Source organism: Pseudorasbora parva, chromosome 4, assembly GCF_024679245.1.
Source record: "Pseudorasbora parva isolate DD20220531a chromosome 4, ASM2467924v1, whole genome shotgun sequence".
Taxonomy (NCBI): Eukaryota; Metazoa; Chordata; class Actinopteri; order Cypriniformes; family Gobionidae; genus Pseudorasbora; species Pseudorasbora parva.
Window position 1 is genome coordinate 45,826,799 of NC_090175.1, and position 26,131 is coordinate 45,852,929.

Below are 26,131 nucleotides of genomic sequence, written 5' to 3' on the forward strand. Positions count from 1 at the left end.
TTCCAACAATTTCTGAAGCACATTCCAAAATACAGGAGCTATGATAAACCATGACTTTGTTATCTACGCTAACAAAATACAATACATGATGATCCATTCACTCGCTGCTTTAGTTTACTGTATGAATAATCTCAGAGTGCCTGCAAGAAAACACATTTACAGAAATCAAATAGCAATGAGCCTGGTGACTCTTGATTCTGGAAGCTTCTTATTCCTCGCACAGCTCTTTTGATTCTGCATGTACTCTGGTGAAAAGGACACGTGCGAGGAAAATGAGTGCGGCTAAGATGAAACTGGATGCACTCTAATTCGTTTTGAAGTGATTAGTTTCTGGCTAGGTCCTCTATTTAGCTTAGTCTCTTTTTGCTGTCAAATCAGGTTCTTCTTGGTCAGAATAAGTCACAAAGTAGGCCAGAAAGCAGAGAGCCAAAAGTTTATAGTGGATAAATGTCACTAAAATCTTTGTGACAACGTCAGATCAGTTCAGTAAGAATCTATTAACACTAGGCATCTCTTTAGCTCTGAAATATGATAAGAGGTCAAAATAACTTGTCCGCAAGTATCAGTTTATCACTTGATTCGAATTTGACTATTTCTTATATGTAGCACATTTCAGGTATGTATTTACCTAAAGCTTTGTAAGGATTATTGCCAAAAGATGCCGTTTGGGGTCAGATTTGAGGTAAAATTCATTTTAATGCCACTAATTTTATTAACGCGAGATTAACGCACCGCGCATTTTCTGTTTGATCCGTGGCCCGTAGTTGGAGACATTGAGATAAGCCATACGTAATGCAGCAGCAGCAAACATTAATAGGGAAAGAAAAGGGTTAACCAGGGCCAGCCCAAGGCACAAGCGAACTAAGCGACTGCTTAGGGCCCCCCTTGGCCACCAGGGGCCCCCCAAGAGCACTTGAAATGACTTCTTGCTGCCGCTACGTTACATTATTTTTAAAATCACAAAATGGCCTTAAACAATAAATAAACTGCAAAATGTTACGTTTTCTAACATATGCACGGATTGATTCTGACTGCACAAGCTCGCGGCGCCATCGGTCTTCACCTCAGGATAGGATTCAGGATAGGATTCAGGATAGGATTCAGGATAGGATTCGGGCAGAAATCATGTTGATGGATGTGATTATTAATGTTATGAGAATCATTTATAAATATGTTGTTGTCAACAAAAAGAAGTACTAATGTCTTCCTGCATGTTTACACCAAAATGAAAGCGGTGTTTAATGTTTTAAAGAAATCCACCAACATTTCTTGTTTTAAAGAGGTCTCTGCATTTATTTGATCAAAAATACAGTGAAAACATAGCCTGACGTGGTCATACTCAATTCTAGTCAGAATATGAGCCTGAAACTGCTCCATTGGGCTGTGATTATGGGGCGTGTTTCAACCGAACCAGGAAAGACCTCAATTGGATAGACCTACAACCAATAAGAGCAACAAAGCGACGTCAATAGAGCTCAACTGCACTGTGTTGCCAAGTCTGCGTTTTTGTCCGCGGGTTGAAGCGACTATTATGTGATATATAGACCCATGAGTGCAAATTTTAGCAGGCAACCTTGCCAAAGTAACACACATTTTACCCCCCAAACACCATTTTTTTTCCAGAGAACCCGGCCGAGAAGCTATTGTTTAGGGCTAGTAGTTGGCGGGTTTTGTTGTAAAAGCTTGGCAACCCTGTCTGCACGTGCGCTGGAATAAACGATCTTTGTCGGTGTTGTGAAAAAATAAAATAATTGAATGATACACAGAGTACTTACCCAACATGATCATCATTTCTGAGAGAAATTGTGAAGGTGAATGCATACAAACAAGCTCTCCGTTTAAGATTTGAACAAATATAATTCAAGCCCCTTTGATGACGTGCATGATTACGTTACTGTTGATCATCTGTCCGTCATCATCTAAAGCCCGCCCTGAAGATTTCATTGGTCCGAACAGTTTCTGTTCGGGGATAATTACTCCTCTATGGAGTGAGGCCAGACCGAACTGCCAGACCTAAAAAAATTGTGGGCGGGGTTAAGTTCTGCTGGCATCCAGGCTAGTGAAAACAGTTATACTGAAATATTATTGCAATTTAAAATAGCTGTGTTCTATGCAATATTATTATGATATATGTGATATGAACATCAAGTAAATTGTAATATGTTCCAGTCTTTAGTGTCACATGATCTTGCTCAAATTATTCTCATGATGCTTTGCTGCTCAAGAAACATTTATTTTGTATTATCATGTTGAAAACAGTTGTGTAAACTTATTTTTGTATAATTCTTTGAAAGCTTTCTAATTTAGATAAATGCTGTTCTTTTTAACTTTCTATTTATCAGATAATCCTGGGGTAAAGAATTGTGAGCATATTTAGCATAAGAGACTTCTTTTAAAAATGCATATATTTGTAAATCGTACATATCCCAGTCTGAACTGTACTGTAAGACTTTAAATATTAAAGTGCAAATGAACACCTGAGCACTCTTGTGGGTTTGCCACTGTTACAATTAAAAATGTATAAGGGTAAAAACATGACAGACATTATGTAAGCAACACAGCTAATACAGTTGATAATGGGTGTGTGATTATCAAGAATTGACAATAGTCAATCAGTAGCCTACCGTCGGGCCCTCAAACTAAATTCTGTTTAGGGCCCTTATGAAGGCTTGGGCCGGCTCTCGGGTTAACAGGCTACATAAGCTACCATATTTTCTGCTTAACTTTATTAGACTCCAGGTTGAAAGAAAGGTGCGTTTTTTTCACTGAGCACATTCTCTGCAGTCCGAGCGATACACTGCCATCACCGTTAACAGTACATTTGTTTTATTGAACTAAATACATTACAAGCGGCTAAAATGAATACGCAGGTTACTTTTCTGAACAAGAGCGCTCCCGAGTCTGTGTTTCTCACACTGTTCACATACATAATACCGGCAGTTCAATACAAGTAGAGGTAACACGCATTTCTTAAAGGGCTCACACTTCCTACTCGTAGAATATGGACCTCCTCCAGGTATGGTGTGATTCTGGTGAGCTCACAGGTCCGCATGACAGCTTTCACATGACCAATTTTTCATAAGAACTGTGCCCTGGCTGTTCTGAATTAAACTGCCAGTATAAAAACTCCCTTTATTTATATTCTGAAAAATGAGAGAAATCACTGCTTATTCTGAATTTTTAAACTTAAGAGACATAAACAAGTTCTTTGAAAAACATCTGTGACCTTTGATACATGTCTAGTCTTCATGTTCTGAGTATGTTTTTCCTAATAATAATACATTTGCATAAAGCATGCATATTTGTCCATACCCATGTTGATTAGAGTATTAAAACTTGAAACATATTAATTTAAGGTACATTTAGTACTGATAAAAATGTGTGATTAAATAGCGATTAATCACAAGTTAATTCATGACAACATGCGATTAATCACGATTAAATATTTTAATCAATTGACAGCCTTATAAACAATGAAACAAAACAAACTATGCCCATCATTTCAGTGTAACATAATCATTCAGAAATCCTTCTAATATGCTGGTCTGGTGCTTTTTTTTATTTATTTTTTTATTGTAGTGCTGCTTAATATATTTGTGGAAACCATGACACATTTATCAGAAATCTTGTGACCCCAGACTATTGGTTGGCATTTGTTTCTACACTATAAAAACATATGTAAAAAAATAAGTTACCTGGTTGCCTTAAAATTTTGAGTTCATTGAAATTAATTTTGTTAGTTAGTACAATGACCATTTTTGTACTAATCAGTACATGACTGCCTTTGTTCCAAAGGTCAAGGTTCAAACAATTTTGGTTCAAATATTATTAAAAGAAGCATAATTGTGTGTTTTATTTGTAATGATGCATTGAAACATGCCAAATTGTGTTATGTTAATGATTTATCACATTTTATGTGATTCAGATTCCTTCATTGTATCAACTCAAATTTTTAATTTCAATAAACTCCAAATTTTAAGGCAAACAGGTTACTTTTTAAAGTTAAACCAACAATATTTTTACAGTGTATGAAATGCACCTGACAAATAAAAATAAAACTGAAAAAATAAAACTAAAATTTGAGAATCATTTTGAGAATTTGAGAAAAATGATGCGTTCTTAATATGCTTGAAGTACTCCATGGGCATCAAAACATGGATGCTAATATTTGCTTAAAAAATTTAAAATGACACTAAAGTATTACGATTTTAAAGGGTGATGAATTGAGGAATCAACTTTTCCTTGAGCTTTTGATATATAAAAGGTCATGGTAATATAAGAATAGACTGTAAATTTCAGAGCTAAAAACTTCCTTGTTAGTCAAATAAAAGCTTTTATAGACACCAGGCTCAGCAAACGCTCCTGTGCTTCATACTGACGTCTGTGTGCGACGAAACTCCGCTTCTATAGCGCGTCTAATCCAGTAGCCTCACCCATGCACCGACTCATGGAGGGCTTGTGCTAGCTGGTCAACAACAATCTCATGCAGAGGAAGATTAAGATATTGCGCTATTCCTGGTTGTGGAAGAACACAGTCGCTGCAAAAGCTTCCTTCTGATCCTAATATTAGTAATGAGTGGTTAAACTTTATTTTTAATGAAGTTCCAGCTCACATGGGGAAGACATGTTCACTTCAGTTTACTGCGGGATCATTTGTAAACAAATCTCCGGTCGATGCTGGAATTGGATCCGACAGGAGGAATGGTGCAACACACGTAAGTAAAACGTGTTTTTATATGTAATAGTATTGCATTGTTATAGATCGTTTTGCTTATGTGTACGTGTCTAACAGAGCATTAGCACACTGGACTCAGACACGTATGGGCCAGGGCTCACAAAGCCTGGCAGGCCGAAGAATCTCATTATATTCCGTTCATGTTCTGCTATTCTCTCTCGGTTGACATTTGAAGGGCGCCACGTGCCAAACGTGCATGTATGTGCGCGTGGTTCACGCTTATATCATCCGATCGTGCGGGCTATGTGTAAAATAAAATAATAGTCCAATCAATCACGTGTCGATGAGAAATAAAACATTGTGTTTGTTTGATAAAGACGTTTACGTGCCCTGTGATCGAGAAAATCATTCTGGTTGTCGCTTCTCCCTCATTCTCTCCTCTCCGTCATGTGGCAGCCGAGCTTAAGCTCATTTAATATGCAAATATTATCCAATCCTAGCTGTGGGCGTTTACAAGTCGCCAGTGCGGCACGCCCATCAGAACCCAGCGTTTTGGAGAGAGCCTCAAAACCAGTGTAGAAAATAAATAGCCTATTACTTATAAGTTATGATGTTTTTGAATGTAAAAACCACATGAACGTCATTAGTTGACCTCAGACAACAGTATAAAAAATGTAAAAAGCCAGTTCATGACACCTTTAAATGACTGCATTTTCAAATTATATCTTTTCCCTCACACTGTCATATAAAGATTTGGATGCAGAGTTCAGCAGTCATGTGAGGCGGTTATTAAAGCATCAGCTCTATTGTGTGGTAGAAAGAGCCACTCCCTAAAAGAACTGATAAATAATAAATCATGTGACTTCAAGTGACATGCTTTGCCAACTTAAATTCTGCTCGATAATAACTTCAGCATCAATTAAGGATTTACCTGAGTGTTCTGAGAGGAAAATTGAAAAAGTGAAGGTGGGTTTTGAAGGCTTCAGAAGAAAAAAAAATGAGAGGGAGAGAGGACGGATCAATAGAAGTATGCAGACAGCAGACGGGACAGCAATCACATCAGAGCATCAGCAAGCCTCCGTAAACACACTCTACTCAATTAGCTCTCTGGGAAGGGCAGGCTATTGTGTATGCATGTGTGTGTGATGGGCCACTTTGTCTGCCCTCTCCTTACAGATGCTTTCAAATACCATGCAGCACGGGACATTGCCTTGGCAGACATGCAAGTTTTAGGACGCTTTCCATCTGTTAAAGTGTATGAGGTGAGCTGAATCTGTATTTGGCTTTATATGTATTTCCATCAGTCTCTATCAGGAGAACTGACCTAAAGACTACAGCACGGTCTACCCACTTAGCATCCTTCCAAGAGCATGGCAACCATTTAAAATGTCATCTTTTTAGGAGACAATCATTACTTCTCAAGGATCAGTGCCTTAATGTATCCACCACATCTTTCAGATTGTTCCTAATCCATCCACCCATCTGTTTTTCACCTGTCCTCAAGCCATCATTAATCGATTTTCCATTCTTGCGGGAAGTCCTGATTGGTTTTCATAAATATTTTAAAGTAGGAGATGCATTTCCCATACTCCCTCCTCACCCCTCAAAAAATAACCAATCAAGTGGATCAAAGCCGAACACTACCAGGCAAAGCTTTTTTTTTTTTGAGGCACTGGTCAATTGAGAGATCTTGGGCTAATTTGCTTCCATAACTTGTGTTCTTTCAGACTAGTGGGGAAAAAAAACACCCAAAATAATACCATACCTTTAAAAATCTGTAAAAACTTTGAATTGGTTTATCCAATGTTCAGATTTCTGTTATGTAAATGAATGCAAATTAGGTCATATTTAATTATATAATGCATTGTTTGCATATTTAAACATTTCAGAAAACTTTTAATATAAAAAATGTCTTAATGTATTGGTGATATCTAGTTAGATTAACATGAGTAATTGTTACCCTATACCTGTAGCGTCTTGCCTTAAATAAACATTTAATCCATTTAATGCCGATTTAATCCATTTTGCTATTAAATGATCTCGTTTTGATATTTTTTTCAGTACATTAGCATTACACCAAATTCAGATATATAAAATCTAAATCCTCTATCTTTATTCGTCAGGTTTTCATATCTATATAAATATGGAATACTGACTTATCTTGCACATCTGATATGAACTTATTTCTACATAATGATTTTTTATTAAATGAATGGTAACACCTTACAAAATGTTAAGTTTTACACTTTAAGTTTTGAAACATGGTCTCATGAACTAACAATGAACACATTTTTTTACAGTCAGTTTAAAAATGTATAGTTGTTCTTTGTTAATTTGTGTTAATGTGAAATACATTCATGTTAATGTATACAGCTTGATTTGTAAAAGCATTACATTTACCAAGATTAATGATTGTTGTAAAAGTATTGCTTAATGCTTCCGTGATAGCTATTGTATTAACTAATGTTAACATATAGAGCCTTATTGTAAAGTTTTACCAAACAAACTTTAAAAAGTACATTTCCAAGAATTGGAAGAATTAATTAGAAAAATAAATGCTGTTTTAATGAAATGGTTTTAAAGGGGTGGTTCCGTTTTTTTTTTTTTTTCTAGACTTTGTTTATGGAGTGCAGTATTACATGTCTTAATACTTCTTCTTCTTCTTTTTTACGCCGTATTTGTCTTATATTTGACCTTTATTCCACACCACTGTCTCCACTGTCCTTTGAACGGCTCGTTTGCTTCCGCAATGGTCTTAGATTGGTTAGATGGCCAAATGTAGTTTCATGTATTTTTATTGGCTGAAGTGCCAAGCACAGGTTGTCCGGAAACACCACGCCCCTTACCATTACGGGCAGAAGTCACATATGCGGCAGTGTTTATGTTAAAAGCAAGGGTTTATGATGTCACCAACTCGGGAAGAAGCTTGTTGTAGTCCAAACTGGCCATTTTTTTGAGGAATAAGCTGCCATAACTTTAAAAGACAATATCTCCATTGCATTGAACTTTCAGCGCTGTAACTTTACAGATACTGTTTATGCTCAAGCAGCAACATTACACACTAACTACAGTTAAAAAAGTGAAATAGCATGCAACCACCCCTTTAAAGTAATTGTATTTCATGTCAGCTCCCCTTTACTGATTCATTGTTAAATGTGAGGACTAATACATAACTTTAAAATAGGCTGAGCATATTATTATTAAAATTCAGTGATACCAAGAAATGGCAAATTACCATACACTCTACTGCAGTTTAGCAAACATTATAGCTTCAGCCAAAAGAGGCTAATGCATATGGCACACATTTCTGGAAACACTTCAGGAGTTTCAAAGTTGTTATCTGATTGGTTGAATTGAGACGTGTCACGTTCTTTAACGGTCCTCCTGGAAACAAATGCCATGACGCCAAACTCCCTCGTGGAAGAAGAGCGCTGTCATGTTTACAACTGTGACAATGAGCGCTTACCAGGATCAACTAAATTCTGGATTTTCAAAAGTATGTGAAGTTCGCAGCTACACAGTGAACTTGCGCAACGTTCTTGAATGAATAATTTATAGATCCAGGTCGTTGGGTTATTGCAGGGACATCGAATTTACATTTTCACGCCCCTAAACATGACGTGGAACAAAACAAACTCTGATTGGTCAAGTTAAACATCCTCTTGGGCGGTCCTTGCATGGACAATGAAAGCTTCGATAGATTCCAGAGTCCAGTCTGAACGTCTGGCTAACTACGCGAGACTAAGCAAACATCAACATTTATAGCTTCCGTGCAAACGTTTGTATTGGCCTTAAAATCATAATGTGAGCAATGATGATATTGAATGATCACGGTCAATAATGATGATCATTAAAGTTTTAAGTGGTGTGTAGACAGTGCTGGACAATGAGGTTGCTCTGGAAATAGTCCTTAGAGGGCAGGCCTGGCATGGCACCCACCACCCACAATGCACCAGCATGCAGCTGTATAATGCAATAAAACCCTTTCTGCTCCATTACAGTCTCCTTCCTGTACATCACATTACATCATACTTCCCCCAACGGGAGGAGAGAGAGAGAGAGACTGAGTTATGGACAAACAGAGGACAAGAGAGAAAAGATAAACTAAAACAGCGTGCCAATGAAAGACCTACACATTGTACAGTACCTGTGCAGATAGTTTTGGCTGTAAATAAAATGAGCCACAGCTGAAAGCAGTGCTGTAAATTATTGAGCATAATACATGAACTCACACAGGGGACAGCAGGATGTTGGCCACGCAGTGATATAGCCTATTAATGAGAAAACTTCAAAGGCATTAAGCCAGATTAATAATTCCCCTCCATTCAAACGACTTAGAACCGAAAAGATGAGGGAGAGTCCTCTGAACACCGGGTAGGCATATTCACCATTTACACCATTTACATTTAGGGCTCAATTTAGCACTTTGAGATTTTGTTTAATATAAAGTGCATTATAAATAAAATTTATTATTATTATTATTATTATTTACATCAGACTATACCAGAATTTCAGTTTCTCTTGTATCTATATATTTAAACAGTTTTTAAATAAAGCTGATATGAATACAATAGCAACTGCTAATATTTCATGTTATTCTTCATAGGCTCTGACAGCATGTTCATGCACCCACAGTCTGTTTACTGACCACCTGATGCATGTTACACACAAAAATAGCAAGACCTGGACGTAATCACAAAGTTCCAGACTGATTAGCAAGCAGTATTGGCTATGGGCTATAAATTTAGGTAGGGCAGATTCTGAGTCTTAGTGCTACTTTATGATAAACAATTTGTAAACTTTATATATTCTAATTGTTGATCTGATGAAGACTGATATACTCCTAGCTGAATCAGATTGATTTCATCTCGGTCTGGAGTGAGGTTTACGTAAGGAAACATGAAAATAAGCAGGGCAGCCTGAAATCTGCCAAATAGCTCTCAATTACAGATTGCTGCAGTTCCATTTCTCACCATAGATGCACTGGAAAATTGTGGGCTGCTGAAGAGCTGGGCAGGGCTGCCCCGCTTAGTATCGATACATGTCTGCGGAAGCCACGCGCACAATTGTAATATATCCTGCTGACTTTACAACTTAAAAAGTCTTGAAAATCAAAGATATTTGTAGCAGAATGCTGAAAAAAAATATTAAAATGTATTATTCATTCAGCTTATATGGGTCTAAGTTTTCCATTAATATTTTGGTGTGGCTCTGCCCCACACCTGCCGTTACAGACGAGCCACCAGAACAGTGTTACTGAGATGCTATTATAGATTTTATTAATATTTCAAATTAGTATTCCTATTTTCTGTTTTCATTTTAGTTTGTTAAATTTTTAGTTTACACTGTAAAAAAATATTTAGAAAAAAGGTAACCTGGTTGCCTTAAAATTTTGTGTTCATTGAAATTAAAATTGAGTTAATACAATGAACATTTTTTTGAGATTCGACAACCTTTATTAAAACATTATTAAAAGATTTTGTAAGCATATTGGGTATTGTGTGTGTGTTTTATTTGTGATGATGCAGTGAAACATGCCAATTACGATGATTTATCAATTTTTTTATGTGGTTCAGATACAAAATATTTTGAGTTTCTATTTATTAAACAAATTTTCTTCCTTGTATCAACTCAAATTTTTAATTTCAATGAACTAATTTTTTTTAAGGCAACCAGGTTACTTACTTTTTTAAGTTAAACAAACAAAAACATTTTTTTTTTACTTTTTTTTTTTTTTTACTTTTTCTTTCAAATTTAGTTTTAGTAATTTTAATCAAATTTAACTAAATGAAAATGAGAAATGTTACCCAGGCAACTAGCTGAAATATATTTTTTATATTATATTATAGACTTTTATTTTTTTTATTATATTATAGACTATTATTTTTTATTTATATTTTATTTTATTGTAGTAAGTTTATTTTAATTTCAAGTTTTCAAGTCAAATTTGAAGTTTAATTAAACTTAAAATCAAACAAAGTTGTACTAAGTGACAACTTGGATATTTGACTTGACTAAACTTACCAACAAGCTGAAACAGTGAGGTAAAATAATAAATATATTTTTTAGTTAACTATAATAGGAACAACTCCATGTGTAATGCACTTATTGCCAAGTAAACTAGATATACATGAGCAGGAATGTCTGTGAAATAAGATGTATTTCTTAGGGTAAAAAAAAAAAAAAAACTGAAATTATGATTACAAGGTCTACGGAGTTTTCAGTTTGTTTTCTGTTTAGCCAGTTGCAGGTGTGCAATCATTTTAATAGGCCTATATTTTATCCATATTTTTGTGGCATGAGCCATTTCAGATAAACACACTGAGAAATAGCACATATAAACAAATTACATGTGGCCAGTCTGCATTTAAAGGTCCCGTTCTTCGCATGTCTTCGAAGCTTTGATTATGTTTACAGTGCATGCAATATAACATGAGTTCATGTTTTGTTTTGCGTGGAAAAAAAGACAGTATTTTTCACACAATTTACTTATCTGTACAGCGCTGTTTCCTCTGTCCTAAAAACGGCCTGATGATTTCCTTGTTCTATGAAGTCCCTCCTTCAGAAACACGTAACGAGTTCTGATTGGGCCAGCACTTCCCGTGTTGTGATTGGACAGCAGCTTAGCGCACTTTGCCAGGAAAGGTCCCGCCTCTTACCATAACGGGGAGATGCAAGTGCTGAATGCGTGCTCTTCTCCACGTGGGAGAGCAACAAGACCACGCCCCCTATTTTGCGTATACTTTTGGGGCGGAGGGTTAGTCAACAAACGGTTCTAGTGACGTTATTCCTGAAGGAAGTGCAGGGGTATAGTCCAAACCTGCCATTCGCTGTAGGCTTTGAAAGGGAACTTCTGTTAAATAAAATATCTCGCTTGGCATTGAACTTTGAGCTTTATAATTTTACAGGTATTATTTATGCTCCAACAGCAACATTACACACTAACTAAAGTTTGAAAGATGGAATCGTGAAGAACAGGACCTTTAAGCGTATTTTGTAAAAGGCATAAAATATATAGTTTTTATATTCATAATAAACATCTTGATTCAAAATCAATAATTTTATGTCTATCCATCATTATTTAGAATGCCAAATGCAAATCTTCCTTGTATTGCAGTCCGTTCCCTTATTAAAGGGGATAAATACGCTGTTGATATTTGAAATCAACCCCAACAAATGCACCCATCTCTTCAATGATCTGCAAAATAATGCTTAATTAAGTTAATTTCAAGCAAAGATGATGAACAAACGACAATGAAGAACAACAATGTTACATAATGTACACAAGAGTTAATAAGCAAGAGTTTGTTGTAAGTCACCAGCAGCACACCAGCTCCAGACAAACAATGATACTCAAAACTGACCTGTTTCATCATGAATGTATACGCCCCCCTATTGTTGACATGCCAATCATGATCTCCTGTAAATGCCTCATTGACATACCACATAAAAAAGCCTTCCTTGGCAGAGACCACAAGAACCAGACATGTCCTCTGTATAGACCTCATGGCCAACTTTGGCTCATGCCGGCGTGATGAATCGATCTACAAGCTAAAGGGACTGGATGAATATTTGAATGCTACCAATCCCCATCTAAATCCCTAACTAGATTTGTGATTCAGCCTGAATCGTAATAACACTGTGTCCATTAGTTAACCAGAGGAGAACTGGACCCCTGACTAATACTGGTTTCTCCCATGTTTTTTTTTCTTCTCCATTCTGCCATCTGATGGAGTTTAAGTTCCTTGGCAATGTCGCCTCTGGCTTGCTTAGTTGTGGACACTTAATATTCAGCAATATTTGATCTGACTGCACATATGCTGTTATATACGAGAACTGAATTAAGCTGGATGATGACAATTTTTTGCAGAACAGCTTTATAGATGAAATAACCCTAACTCATTTACTAATTGATGATCTGAAGGGAACTGAATCAACACTGAACTGACTACAGCTGAACAACAGCCGAAATGCATAATTTTTCAGTTTATCACTGTGCAGCTGCTTTGAAACAATCTTTATTGTATAAAGCGCTATATTAATGAAAGTGACTTGACAAGTGTGGTATGGTGCTCGGTAAGATCCACTTTCAAAAGCGTTTCTCAGAAATCGATTACTGCACCTTTAAAGTTGTCAAGTACACTTTTTTCAAACATTGCATTTGCTTCAAATCAAAGTTTGTGTTTCACCTTATAACTGGTTGGTTTAATTCAAAGCTTATAACCCTATAAAAGATCGCTATTATTAAAAGAAAATGGAAAGCGACTTCTGAAACAAAGGTTCTTAGTCAGAATAAGCTATGAAACTATTATAAAAAGGAAAGGGAAAACGACTTCTGAAACAAAGGTTCTTAGTCAGAATAAGCTGTGAAGTGGACCAGACTTTATATTGAGCCAATGAGATTCCACTTCCTGTTCTCTTAATCCGCATTTATTTATTTTTTGGAGAGCATGTGGTGGCTCTTTATAGCTGCGGCTTTAAGGCTTGTTCCAAACACATTTTGTTGCATTGTACGTGTAATAACAATAAACCTGAATCTAATCTAATCTAATTGGCAATCAAAAGATAATCATGTTATTAAAGGTGCATTCTTTGAGTATATTTATGCAATATTCTTAAAAAATAACATTTGCCTACTAGTCACAGAAATAGCTTAAACATCCTAAGCACACTCAAAACACCAAGCACTTTATCCACTACATTGTTCTGTACAGGAATGTTTATGCCACTCTTCCATCCGAAGAGCAGTCGGATACCGCCTGCCCAGCCAGCCCCGCAGGTAGAAATACACTACCCACTCCTGAGGGGAACTAGTGTGCCAGTAGGAATGACTAGACTGATGGAAGCCTATTTTTAGACCTGCATCACAAGCACCATAACATAGAAGGCCTGTTGTTCCAACCGCCATTCTTCCTGCTTCATTTAAGAAGCTGGTGCACAGAATTAAAGAGTAGATTGCAGATAGTTCATCCAATAATGTCAAGTAGTTCCCCTAAGACTTTTGTTCATCTTTGGAACACAAATGAAGATCTTTTTGATGAAAACTGAGAGCTTTCTGTCCCTCCATTGACAGCTACGCAACTACTACATTGATGCTTGAAAAAGTTCATACAAAGATCGTAAAACATGAATTGAGTGATTTAATCTGAAGAAACGCAATCACTTTATATGATGAACAGATTAAAATGAGGCTTTTATTGACATTCATCAACTCACTCATCAGTTGTGGTAAATGGAAGCTCAAGCATGTTCACTTGATGTGCGAGAACCAATGAGGTTCATTCTAATGTGATACGCAGCACGTTTGAGCTTCCTCAAGAACCAATGAGGTTCATTCTCATGAGATACGCAGCACATTTGAGCTTCCTCAAGAACCAATGAGGTTCATTCTCATGAGATACGCAGCACATTTGAGCTTCCTCAAGAACCTATGAGGTTCATTCTCATGTGATACGCAGCACGTTTGAGCTTCCTCAAGAACCAATGAGGTTCATTCTCATGAGATACGCAGCACATTTGAGCTTCCTCAAGAACCAATGAGGTTCATTCTCATGAGATACGCAGCACATTTGAGCTTCCTCAAGAACCTATGAGGTTCATTCTCATGTGATACGCAGCACGTTTGAGCTTCCTCAAGAACCAATGAGGTTCATTCTCATGAGATACGCAGTACATTTGAGCTTCCTCAAGAACCAATGAGGTTCATTCTAGTGATACGCAGCTCATTTGAGCTTCCTCAAGAACCTATGAGGTTCATTCTCATGTGATACTCAGCACGTTTGAGCTTCCTCAAGAACCAATGAGGTTCATTCTCATGAGATACGCAGCACGTTTGAGCTTCCTCAAGAACCAATGAGGTTCATTCTCATGTGATACGCAGCACGTTTGAGCTTCCTCAAGAACCAATGAGGTTCATTCTCATGTGATACGCAGCACATTTGAGCTTCCTCAAGAACCAATGAGGTTCATTCTCATGTGATACGCAGCACATTTGAGCTTCCTCAAGAACCAATGAGGTTCATTCTCATGTGATACGCAGCACGTTTGAGCTTCCTTAAGAACCAATGAGGTTCATTCTCGTGTGATATGCAGCACATTTGAGCTTCCTCAAGAACCAATGAGGTTCATTCTCATGTGATACGCAGCTCATTTGAGCTTCCTCAAGAACCAATGAGGTTCATTCTAGTGATACGCAGCTCATTTGAGCTTCCTCAAGAACCTATGAGGTTCATTCTCGTGTGATACGCAGCACGTTTGAGCTTCCTTAAGAACCAATGAGGTTCATTCTCATGTGATACGCAGCACGTTTGAGCTTCCTCAAGAACCAATGAGGTTCATTCTTGTGTGATATACAGCACATTTGAGCTTCAGCAAAAATCAATGAGTTTCATTCCCATGTGATACGCAGCTCGTTTGAGCTTCCTCAAGAACCAATGAGGTTCCAACTCGTGAGATACGCAGCACGTTTGAGCTTCAGCAAGAACCAATGAGGTTCATTTTCTTGTGATCTGCAGCATGTTTGAGCTTCCTCAAGAACCAGTGAGGTTCATTCTCGTGCATCAAGCAGGTTCAGTTGAGCTTGTTATATGTTCGCTGATGTTTATATGTGAATAAAAGCATAAATTCAAACTGTTTGTCATATAAATTAATCGAGTATCTTAAAAAAAAACAAAAAACTAAACTGCTCAATTCATATGGATTAGTTTTACAATCTTTTTATGATTTTTTTGAAACATCAAAGTAATAGTAGCATAGCTGTCAATGGAGGGACAGAAAGCTCAGATTTCATCAAAAAGATCTTCATTTGTGTTCAGAAGATGAACGAAAACCTTACGAGTTTGGAACAACATATAAGGGTGAGCACGTAGTGACAGAATTTTCATTCTTGGGTGAACTAACCCTTTAATCGAATTAGACTATGCAATGTTACTTGCTAAACTGTCTGTTGTAAGTACATCCAAACAGAGAGCGTATACTGCATTTATTATAGGTTATGTATTGGCAGAATTGCTAGACTTCCACATATTCAAACAAATGTTGTTTTAGCCAGTGTACAAAAACTAGGAGTGCCAGTAGATGGTATTCATGCAATAAGATGACGCCTGCGTGTATGTGCCTGCAGTGCTCGGTCCATTACTAGAATCTAATTACCCAGAGAGACCCTGACAGCACTCTCTCATATCATAACTCAGGATCCAATAGTAAACTGCATTAGTGTGTGTTTGACAGGAAATAGCTTTAGAAAAAGACTTCTGCCCAGTCTTTCAGCATATGGACAACAGGTAACAGGATATTTTATTTAAGCTGTGCATATTCCATATCATATATAATCTATATTCGATACAACATGCGCAAAGCATTGTCAAGGCTGAACAGATTCATTTGCACCATGAATCTTACAAGAACACTTGGCACTGGGTGTGACCATGATGTCAGAGCAGAAACACTGAGAAGAACGATTTAGGATACATCACAATGGAGAGATGAAAGGCGAATTTAGACTCAGAGTTTAAATGTAGTTCAACAGACCATGAAGAAAAAGCCCCCACAGGCACTAAGCCTTGACAGCTCTAAAAGTGAAATAATAAAGAAGATAGGGTGGAAAATATCTTCGGGAAAGCTCCGAGCAACAAATCACAGGCTATACCTTTGAGTGGCATGGAAGGGCATCTATGCATCCATGCAGACAAGCTAATGTCTTACATGACTCAGCCAGGCCGCCACTTGGCTGGTTTTTATTGATGAATTGGCTTGTGAGGTTGCAGTAAGCATGAACAGGGTGAGTGAGGGTAAGATTGTAATTGTAGGGCTCTTAAAAGGGCGTGACAGAAAAAACACTGTGGGGACATTCTTTTTTTTAACATTTATTCAACAAGCTCTAAGGCTCATCAGCTGTGAGTTCAGGCTTACAAACACCAGCTAATAAATTGAATCTGAACATGGCAGCATGCCAATATTATCATAGACCCCTAAGGTTCTAAACAATGCTGCTCTAACTGAGCAGTTTGTCAGGTATGAACCTCACTGGCAGTCAACACACGGTCACTACAGCATCACGTATTATAGGCTGGCCCAAAATGAAAAGCGACTTCATTACATGGGGGGAAAAAACGACTTCAAAATTCTATCAATGGAATAACTTACAATAAACAATGGTTTTGGAAAGTAGGAAAAAAGTATGAATTTTAAATGTATGGTTGCAATGTACATTATATTAAAGTCAAAACATTTTGCAAGTTAAATAAATAATACCTTACAGGCCAAAAGGAAACTAAATAGTATTATTACTTATTAATAAATATGAACATTGGCTATGGTTTATAAATAGGCTTGTTATGGTAAAATTTGGCTGGTAGTCTATTTTTACATCAAATTTATGACAATGTATTTACTATAACCTATATTTTGCAGCTTTTTCATTAGATAGATAGATAGATAGATAGATAGATAGATAGATAGATAGATAGATAGATGTCCATGTATTTACAAAGCAACGCTGCCATGATGAAATCTAACAGGCTATATTGTTATAGTGTAGGCTACTGGTTAAGAAGGATTCGGTAACCAGGACAACGCCTCATCCTCCGCATCATGGACCACAAGACTACGAAGCACGGGTGTCAAGCTCGCCCACACATACTAAACACCAGAAAGAGGAATGGTTCGTTCATTTTACACACGCACACACTGACCTGGCGGATGCGGTTCTGGTGGGGTGGCGAGCCTCCTTCGGGTGAGGTATTGTTGGAAGAGGCCATCCTCACGTCTCGGACGGAGCCGCCCCTGCTCTGACTTTCTGCCGAGCTTTTTGACATTCAGGCTCAGCGCGTGATGATGTCCAAGAAACGGTATCTGGCAGTCCCGATACTGCGGTTGTCGAGACCTGTGCTCCGGCCTCAGATGAGAGGGCTGAAGCTCCGACACATGTTGTGGTTGTATTTAAGAGTGGGAGACAGGCGAACGTCCTGTGTCGTAATGGTGCGGGTCTCACGCGCGGTGTCCTGCGGCACTCCCGCTGCTCACATGCACAGGCACCGATGCTGCAGTGTTGAAACACTGACCGAGATAGAGGAGAAATGCGGGTAATTAACGATAAGCCCGAGATAAATACACAATGGTGTAAGAGAGGCGCAATATGAGCGATGTTCTCATCGCCGTGTTGAGTAGCCCCCTCCCGTGCTCCCCCTCTTCCTCTCTCCCCTCCTCCATAATCCAACCCTCCACTTACACATGACGAGGCAAAACCAAAAAAATGATTTAAAAGCTTGTATCTGTAATGCAAAGTGGATCCAAAAAGTATTTGGACACAATTAAGGCGCATCTAAAACGTGCATAGCAAAATATAAATATGCAAATAAGTTATTCTATATGGCTACCACGTCCAAGAGCTAACTTTTGTTTACCTGTTTTTAATGACACGTTTCCATAGTGACAACTTACCCCAAATAGCAGGGCATGTTATCACATAACATCAACTATCAGCGGAAATTATAGCTTTCTGGCCAAATAGATACATTTCTACCGAAGTAAAAAGTGATAACTAGCCCCGGTCTCTCCAATCTGTATTGCGTTAGGCTATAAAAAGAAGACACTTCAAAATCATGCTAACTGGTTAACTTACCATAAAACAAATGGATAGATTTGGGAAGTAGGCTATGAAAAGAGTGAACTGCATTTTTGGTTATAATTTACATATTAATGACAAAACATTTTGCAAGTAAAAAATAAGCTTTACATATGAGTGAAAAAACAAACAAAGGAATTATTAATACATGAATATTGGCTATGGTGTATTGCTTTATTAGTGTAATTTTGTACCTCAAAATTATGGCAATTTAATTTAGCTGAATATTATATAGATAAAATTACAAAATAAATGAACGGGGTTCTTCATATATCAACTTAAAATAATCTGCCTAAATGTGAACTGAATACTGTTTTAAATGATAGCACGCATCCAAATAGCTTTTTGAGCACTATACTACGTATATTAACAGTGCAATTTTATATTTGCAGAGCAAGCACAATTATAGCGATTGAACTGAACCAATTTAATTTAATTTTTCACAGCACAGACAATAAAAAAAGATAGGACATAAAAAATATACACTTTATTAAACATCTACTTTGGAACAGTACTGAACGACGATAACAGATTTATAACAATTGTGAACAGAATTCATTTTCTCAGTACAGATTACTGAAAGCACCAATTTATCAATCAGAAACAAGAATCAACCGCTTATTCTATGTATAGTATGTTCTGCTTTCACAAAAATAAACTTAAAACTGATCTGAAACCACAGCTAAGTTGTTGATCAGTACTCAGGACTGCACAGATAAACTGAAAGACCTTTTGCTCTCAAGCAATTGGGTTATGCTAAATATTTTAAATGGCAATGCAGAAATAATGCAGGTAACATACTGAACTCTCAGCAGCAGGAACTCATTTCTTTATGGTTTACTGGACCAAGCTGATAATGTAAATGAAAGAGAATCAGGTTTGGAAAGGCACAGTTTTACTCACAAAATGTTGATTCTCAGGATGTAGAACCTGGAGAGGAAAACTCGATTTGATTTTACTTTTAATACAGCCAAAAAGGATTATGAAGTTTGCACTGAGAGTTACTAAAAAACATGTGCCTATTCATTTGACTTAAGTTAAACCATTTAAATGCTTAAATATAATGATCCAATACATAATTTATAAAAGTGAGAGTAATTCGGGTTTAAGAAACCAACCTTTCTTGGGCTTTGTAGGATTTTCAATGAAGCAGCAGTACCTAACAGCGTAATTTAGTGCAGTGTAATCTATCTCTGACCCCACCCCGACACCATTTACAGGAAGTCATTCTGAATAGCTTATCATCCTCTCAATATACGTCAGGCAGCAGCGAGCTGGTCAAGGTTGTCCTGGGAACGACTGGCGAGGTGCGCCTCCAATATCTCTCCAAACAGACCTCTCTTCAGCAGATTGTACGCCATTGGCAGCAGCTGACGTACCACTTTATTGAAATACTACCAAAAGAAAAAACAAGGCAATTGGTCAGCTGTCCAGGAGAACTCTATATCATAGAAAACCTGTCAGAAATGGCTATTAATGCATCCGCAAAGTGCAAGGACACACAACTTCGAAGACGGCATTGGATGGAAAGCAGAAAGCTATTAAAAGGTAATAGCTATGCAGGTATTTTAAAATTGTTCACCCAACTGTTAAATTCTATCATCATTTACTCACACTCATGTAGTTCCAAACCTGTAAGACTTTCGTTCAACTTTGAAAACACAAATGAAGATATGTTAATAAAATCTGAGCGCTTTCTGTCCCTCTGAAGACAGCTACACAACTATCACTTTGAATCTTCAAAAAGAGATCTCAAAACGAATCCATATGAAAAGACATGATCACTTTATATGATGAACAGATTGAATTTAGGTTTTTATTCACAAACATTGATCAGCGAACAAAAAGCTCAACCATACTTGCTTGGCGCACAAGAACAAGCCTCATTGGTCCTTGCAGAAGCTCAAATGTGATGCGCAACACACAAGAATAAACCTTGTTGTTCTCGCATGTCAATTGTTTATGCTTGAGCTTCCATTCACCACAGTTGAAGTGTGTGTAGATGTTTACATGTGAATAAAAGCCTAAATTCAATCTGTTCATCATATAAAGCGATTGGGTCTCTTAAGAAAATGTGGATTGAAACACTCAATTTATATGGATTCGTTTTACAAACTCTCTATGAATTTTTTGAAGTGTCAAAGTGGTAGTTGTGCAGGCAGTCAATGGAGCATAAATATCTCAGATTTCATCATAAAGATCCTCATTTGGGTTTCGAAGGTGAACAAAAGTCTTATGGGCTTGGAACGTCAGGAAGGCGAGTAAACTTTTTTTTGTTGTTACCAAAATTTAAATGAATAAATAAATGCATTAAAGGGGTCATGGACTGGATGTTTTAATAAATCTAATTTGATGTCCACTTACAAGTTTAGCAAGATTTTTACATTTAAAAAAAATCCATCCTAATTTAGAAGTAATGAGCTATTTTCTGTCCTGTTTTTGACCCTCTCTTTGAAACACACACACGTTTTGATAAATGTGCCGCATTCAAGACTTGGAAGTAAACACCCACAGTTATGACTGGGTAACAGTTTTGCATATTAAAATCATTTTAAACATGCAAAGAAAGTCAGCTATATGTTTGAGCCAGAGACTGCCCGAATCAGAAGACAACAAAAACCTGCACCGCAAATACCAAGGACATTCCAGTCTGTGACATTGGGGTAATCAATCATCATTTTTCTTTATGTATTTGTAAGATAGTATTGTATTTACATTATATTAGTGAAACTAACATGCTAAAAAAATGGTGTTCATCTTGTTACATAGTTGAAACATCTGCCAACTATGAAACATTTATACACATTACATATGCTTTACAAGACTTGTTTGTGGCAAATAAAGTAAGTATTTGGAGTTACTACAATTAGTATTAGAGTAGTTTTAGTATCATAATAGTAATTAAAAAGGTTTTAATTGTTTAATTTACTGTTTGTCACAGTCACTCTTATATTCATTGTTCATCATTTTCAGAAAAGTGAGTACATTTAAAAGGATCAGACAAATCAATAGTGACGCATGGTAAAAACATTATTACTCACACTTGTGTGTTAAGACATTATTGTCGGCTCCAGTAAAGTTAACACGGCTTCATTTTTTATTTTCAGCCTCCCTGAAAAGCCTACATCGAACTGAGTCTTGTTTAAAAACGAATCCACACTAAAAATAAGCGAACATTGTCTTACTGACGTGATCTAGAACAAGGAAGGCACTGCAAAACATACTGCATTCCTAGAGACATCTCTTTAGTTTCATTGCTCGAGTAATCCTGTGTTTCTATCATATTTACTTTTGGGCAATAATTTATGGTGGACAGGGCTAAAGAGGCAATGATCATCACAGTTTTACATACTGAGACCAATTTCAAAACAAGTCATTTTGGGGCCTTGGTTTCAATGAAAACTGTTTTTGTAATAAACATTTCAGTTCTGAAACTACCAGGAAATGTGTATAGTACAATAACCTTTTATATGTCAAAAGATTTCTAAATTCATGACCCCTTTAATGTAAACATAGTCCGTTTATATATATATATATATATATATATATATATATATATATATATATCTGCATTACATCTTGCAATGTAAATCCAGTATAAAATAACTGCTGAAATATAATATCCACATAACAAAAAGAAAAAGAAATTGATGACATACTGATTTTTTTTAAAATTTTTACTATTACATGCTAAAAAAAAGTCAAGTGTCCTTTGTTATATTGCTTGTGATTTGTTTCTTTGTGCTTAATTATCACTACCTGTAAAGTACTTTTTAATTAACTGAAAAATACTTCAAGCTACATGCAATTTACATTAATATTTAACTTTTTGAATAGATACAATAATTTAATAATAAATGTAACTTAAATGTGTGCACGGATTTAGTGTTGAACGTTTGATTGCATGCATGTGTGCGTTTATCTTACACGTGAGCCATAACAGAACAGATCTATCCCAAGCTCATAGCCCATGCCGTAGTCACATTCATCATTGGCAAATTGAACAAAGGTGATCATTTCCTGAATGGGCGCGAAAGCTTTCATCCTCTCCTCATCATCTTTGGCCTCTGCAATCGCTTTGCAAATCTTCTTCAGACTCGCTAAAGATAAACAAAATGAAGGGAAACTGAAATTTGAAGTCTATTGTTTTGTCTTCCATTAGTTTTTTTATATTGATGTTGCATAATGCAATGCAACTTCAGCATTATTTCTTACCCTGGCCTTTTTTAGTCAACACTAAAAAGCAACACATTAAAAAGGTAAAAGATATTTAGGTTTACCATCAGTTTCTGGCAATTCTCTATATCCAACATCATTTTTATCCACTGGAACCACGATTCCTGCTCCATGAAATGTCTTTGTAACTACCTGCAGACAAATAAAATGTTGGAAATTCAATCAACAGTTGGAAATTAAGGATTTAGTTCACCTAAACATGCTAATTCTGAAATAAAAAAAATTAAAATCTTCTGAAGAAACAACTGTTTTATAATAAACCGATTTAAAAGCCTCCAAAGCCCTTTAAAACTGCATTTATTTGGGCCATCAACATTTTGGTTGCCATTAAAGTCTATTGTCTTGAGAAAAATCCTGAAATTTCTCTCTCTCTCAAAAAAAAAAAGTATTTTCCACTGAAGAAAGAAAGACATGGACATCTTGGATGGAATGGGGGTGAGTAAATTATCAGGACATTTTCATTTTGAAGTGAACTAATCCTTTATGAACGATTTGAACTATCATAGTTGTGGGTTAACATACTTTGAATGGTGGGGGAAAAATCTCAGATTTAGTTAAACTTTCTTAATTTGGCTTCGAAGACAAACAAATTTAATGGGTTTGGAAAGACATGAGACATTTTCATTTTTGGGCAAAGTCTCCCTTTTAAGTTCAAAACATGCCAGTTACCTCCACTAAAGTTTTAGAGAGAAAGACATGTGGTTCTGTCAAATCATTTTAATTCACATTATAAAACATACCTTTCTCTCTCTTTGTTTCATTGCTTTAGTTTTCTGCTCCAGAAGCAAATCCAACCTCTCTGCCTCTCGCTTCAAATTTTCTTCTAACCTGTCCAAAGCAGCTTCATTCTTCTGTTGTCCCCTCTCCTTTCTTTTCTTCTGCAAAAACAGCCTAGGTTGGTGTGCCAAGAGAGAGATTGTGCAAAAAGAAATATGAAAACAAATTATGCTATAACCCATTTTAAATAATTGTTACTTCAACATTTTTATTTTATTCTAATCAATTAATTTGTTGCTCATTAACAACAAACAACAAAGCTAATAAAATGGGACAGGAAAAAGAAAAAAGAAAACTTAAAACCTGAAATGATAACAGCATCTATTTTAATTGTATCTTTGACTTTATTTATCTTTAAAAGACACTTACAGAACTGCTGCAAATATGTTGTCTCCCATCTGTGTGATGGTACAGCCCTTCTTGGCTTCATTCTCTCCAATAAACACAGGTAAATCATCAGGTAAATCTCTGAACAGGGAGACAAGTACAGTTAGAGAATCAAACAAGCACCTCAATTTTTATGTTTAAAATTATGTTATAAATTTAAAGAAACATTAATTTGTTAGCAAAATAAGCTTTTGCAATCTTACCCAATTACAAATATACATGTCATTCACTGGCAGTGCTGAGTAGTAACTGATTATATGTAAAATTGATTACTTAAGATTCCAAAAATGAAATACATGTTAAAAAAACTCACAATAGTTACTTTTTTATTGATTACTTAATATTCATAAAAATGTCAGTAAAATATTCACAATTAATTTACTCTCCCTAATAATTTTGTTACATTTAGTTCTTTTAAATCAATCATACAACTGAACTTTTTCAATAATTTAATTAATTGTTAGGTTTTCATAAATATAAGCAAAATTTATTTCATAAATGTCTTTTGTGCCGATGTCAATCAGACTACTGAACATGCATTAGTGAAGTTGACTATGCTTATGTGTATGGTGTGTGTGTGAATATTGTGTATACATTTTTTTTTTATGTATCAGTTTCTGTCAAAAAATGCTGGCTATTGAGTGCATTACAACTTTCCCTATCAGGGACAATAAAGTATATTTCATTTCATATCAACCTCCTGCAGTTCCAATCCAAACCCGGACAATGTAATGCTTCATTTTGACAACTTCGGTCAAAAGTAATCAAAAAAAGTAGTCAGATTATAGTACCTTAAATGTGTAATGTAATAGACTACATTACTAACTACATTTTATATCATGCAATTTGTATTAGTCTACCCAGCCCTTTTCACAAGTAAATAGTCACCTAAAGTAGCCCATATGGTGCTGGGTGTCTACGTTGCCCAGTATGATTGTCTGAAACTCTGGGGGATCATAAAAATGGCGCCAATGAAGGTGAAAGTTGGGTTGAGAGGAAGTCGAGTTTTTGTATTTTTTGGACAAGATATCAAACGGGCCAACTAGCTGAAGCCCAAGTGTTTCCTTAAGGGCATCTGTAAAGCACACAAAAACACAAGCAATGATTAAACATCAGTGCAATAAGACGTTTAAAACACATAACTGTAATTAATATTCAATTTAAAATATTTATAATAATATTTTATCATTTTTAAATATTATTCACTTAAGAAAAAAAGATATATATTAAAAAAAATATTATATATATAGTTTTTTTTGTTGCTTTTCTACTTTATTTTTAAGAGAGCATGATAATAGTGCAAAAAAAATTTGCATGGCTCCATCCATATAACAGATACCTTGTGGAGAGTCGGAAGAGAGACTCTTGCAAAATTCCCAAAACTGGAAAAAATCGTCAGGCATGCGTAGCTTATACAATCTTTCCACTTCTTCTCTCATTTCTCCTGCGACAACAGGCTTCTCGTGTCTTTGCTCTTCTTTTGCTTTTTTCACCTCCCCGTTTGATGTTTCTGTCTGGAACAGGCAATATTTTAATAGATATACTGCAGAACTAATAATTTCAGTAATAAAATAATACAAACTATAGAACAATAACTTTTCTATGAAATATGAAGACCCACTCAGTCCAGGGCAGAGTAGTTAAGCACAGGAAATATATATGCAAGGAGCAGATACATATTTATAGGTGTCATCATTACAATTCAAGGGACACCTATAAACTGTCACAATAAACTAACTTAATGTAAGAGGATGCATAAATAAATCGTTTAGCAAATGATGATACCAACACGTGACATTGATATGTTGAGTCTTTGTAAGCTGCACACTGGAGCTAAAGCACACTGAAGACAGGAACATTTTGACAAATATTATAAATTACTTATAATATTCACTAATAAAGATTGACTGGGCAAACAAAATGACTGAAGTGTGTAGTTGATGCACAAGGTTTACGAGTCAATCTTTCACAAACGAGCAGTCATACTATCTAAGTAAATACTCAACGTTAAGGACACCTGAACACTTTACTCTAACTACTCGACATTAATGACATTATATGAAGTAGCTACCTGCTGAGAAGACCTGGGTTTTCTTTTCCCGCGCCCCGCCATGCCTGCTGTTTTTTCTCCTGCAGCCTCTCTCCGCAAAGCGGTGCAGTCAGTTTGGTCAGTAGTTCTGAAGTTCTCAACATCCGGTACAGATTTCAAAATAAGAGTAGTGACTCGAAATTTGTTGTTCCCATGTACAAGTATTTTTTTCCCCCTGATGAATAAGACTATTATAGAGTCATAAACTTTTTTACTCAACCAGTGTATTATTTATTCATTTGCAATAAAACGCTAATTTGGTTGTCTATTTGAATAGCATGTATAGCCTAGGCTATACGTGCTATTCAAATAGACAACCATATTATATGTAATCTTTTTTTTA

The 26,131-nt window shown here is 36.2% G+C and overlaps 1 protein-coding gene across 1 annotated transcript; it reads right to left on the reverse strand.

The window, feature by feature from the left end:
• Nucleotides 1-18,771: 18,771 nt before the first annotated feature.
• On the reverse strand, nucleotides 18,772-25,890 carry hpf1 (histone PARylation factor 1). The gene is made up of 8 exons (XM_067442799.1): nucleotides 25,771-25,890; nucleotides 25,039-25,213; nucleotides 24,588-24,774; nucleotides 23,682-23,780; nucleotides 23,276-23,426; nucleotides 22,580-22,667; nucleotides 22,227-22,399; nucleotides 18,772-19,693 (listed from the first exon to the last, which is right to left on the reverse strand). Exons 1-8 carry the CDS (start codon nucleotides 25,810-25,812, stop codon nucleotides 19,559-19,561), a joined length of 1,050 nt encoding a protein of 349 aa, XP_067298900.1. The 5' UTR covers nucleotides 25,813-25,890; the 3' UTR covers nucleotides 18,772-19,558.
• Nucleotides 25,891-26,131: the final 241 nt, after the last annotated feature.

What these genes read in the sequence shown, in the direction of transcription:
- hpf1 (XM_067442799.1), bottom strand. Translation starts at nt 25,812, where the DNA reads ATGGCGGGGCGCGGGAAAAGAAAACCCAGGTCTTCTCAGCAG. An exon ending in CACCATATGGGCTACTTTAG is followed by an intron (nt 23,781 to 24,587) that starts GTGACTATTTAC and finishes CTCCCTGTTCAG; the next exon opens with AGATTTACCTGATGATTTAC. An exon ending in AGAATTGCCAGAAACTGATG is followed by an intron (nt 22,400 to 22,579) that starts GTAAACCTAAAT and finishes GTTTATCTTTAG; the next exon opens with CGAGTCTGAAGAAGATTTGC.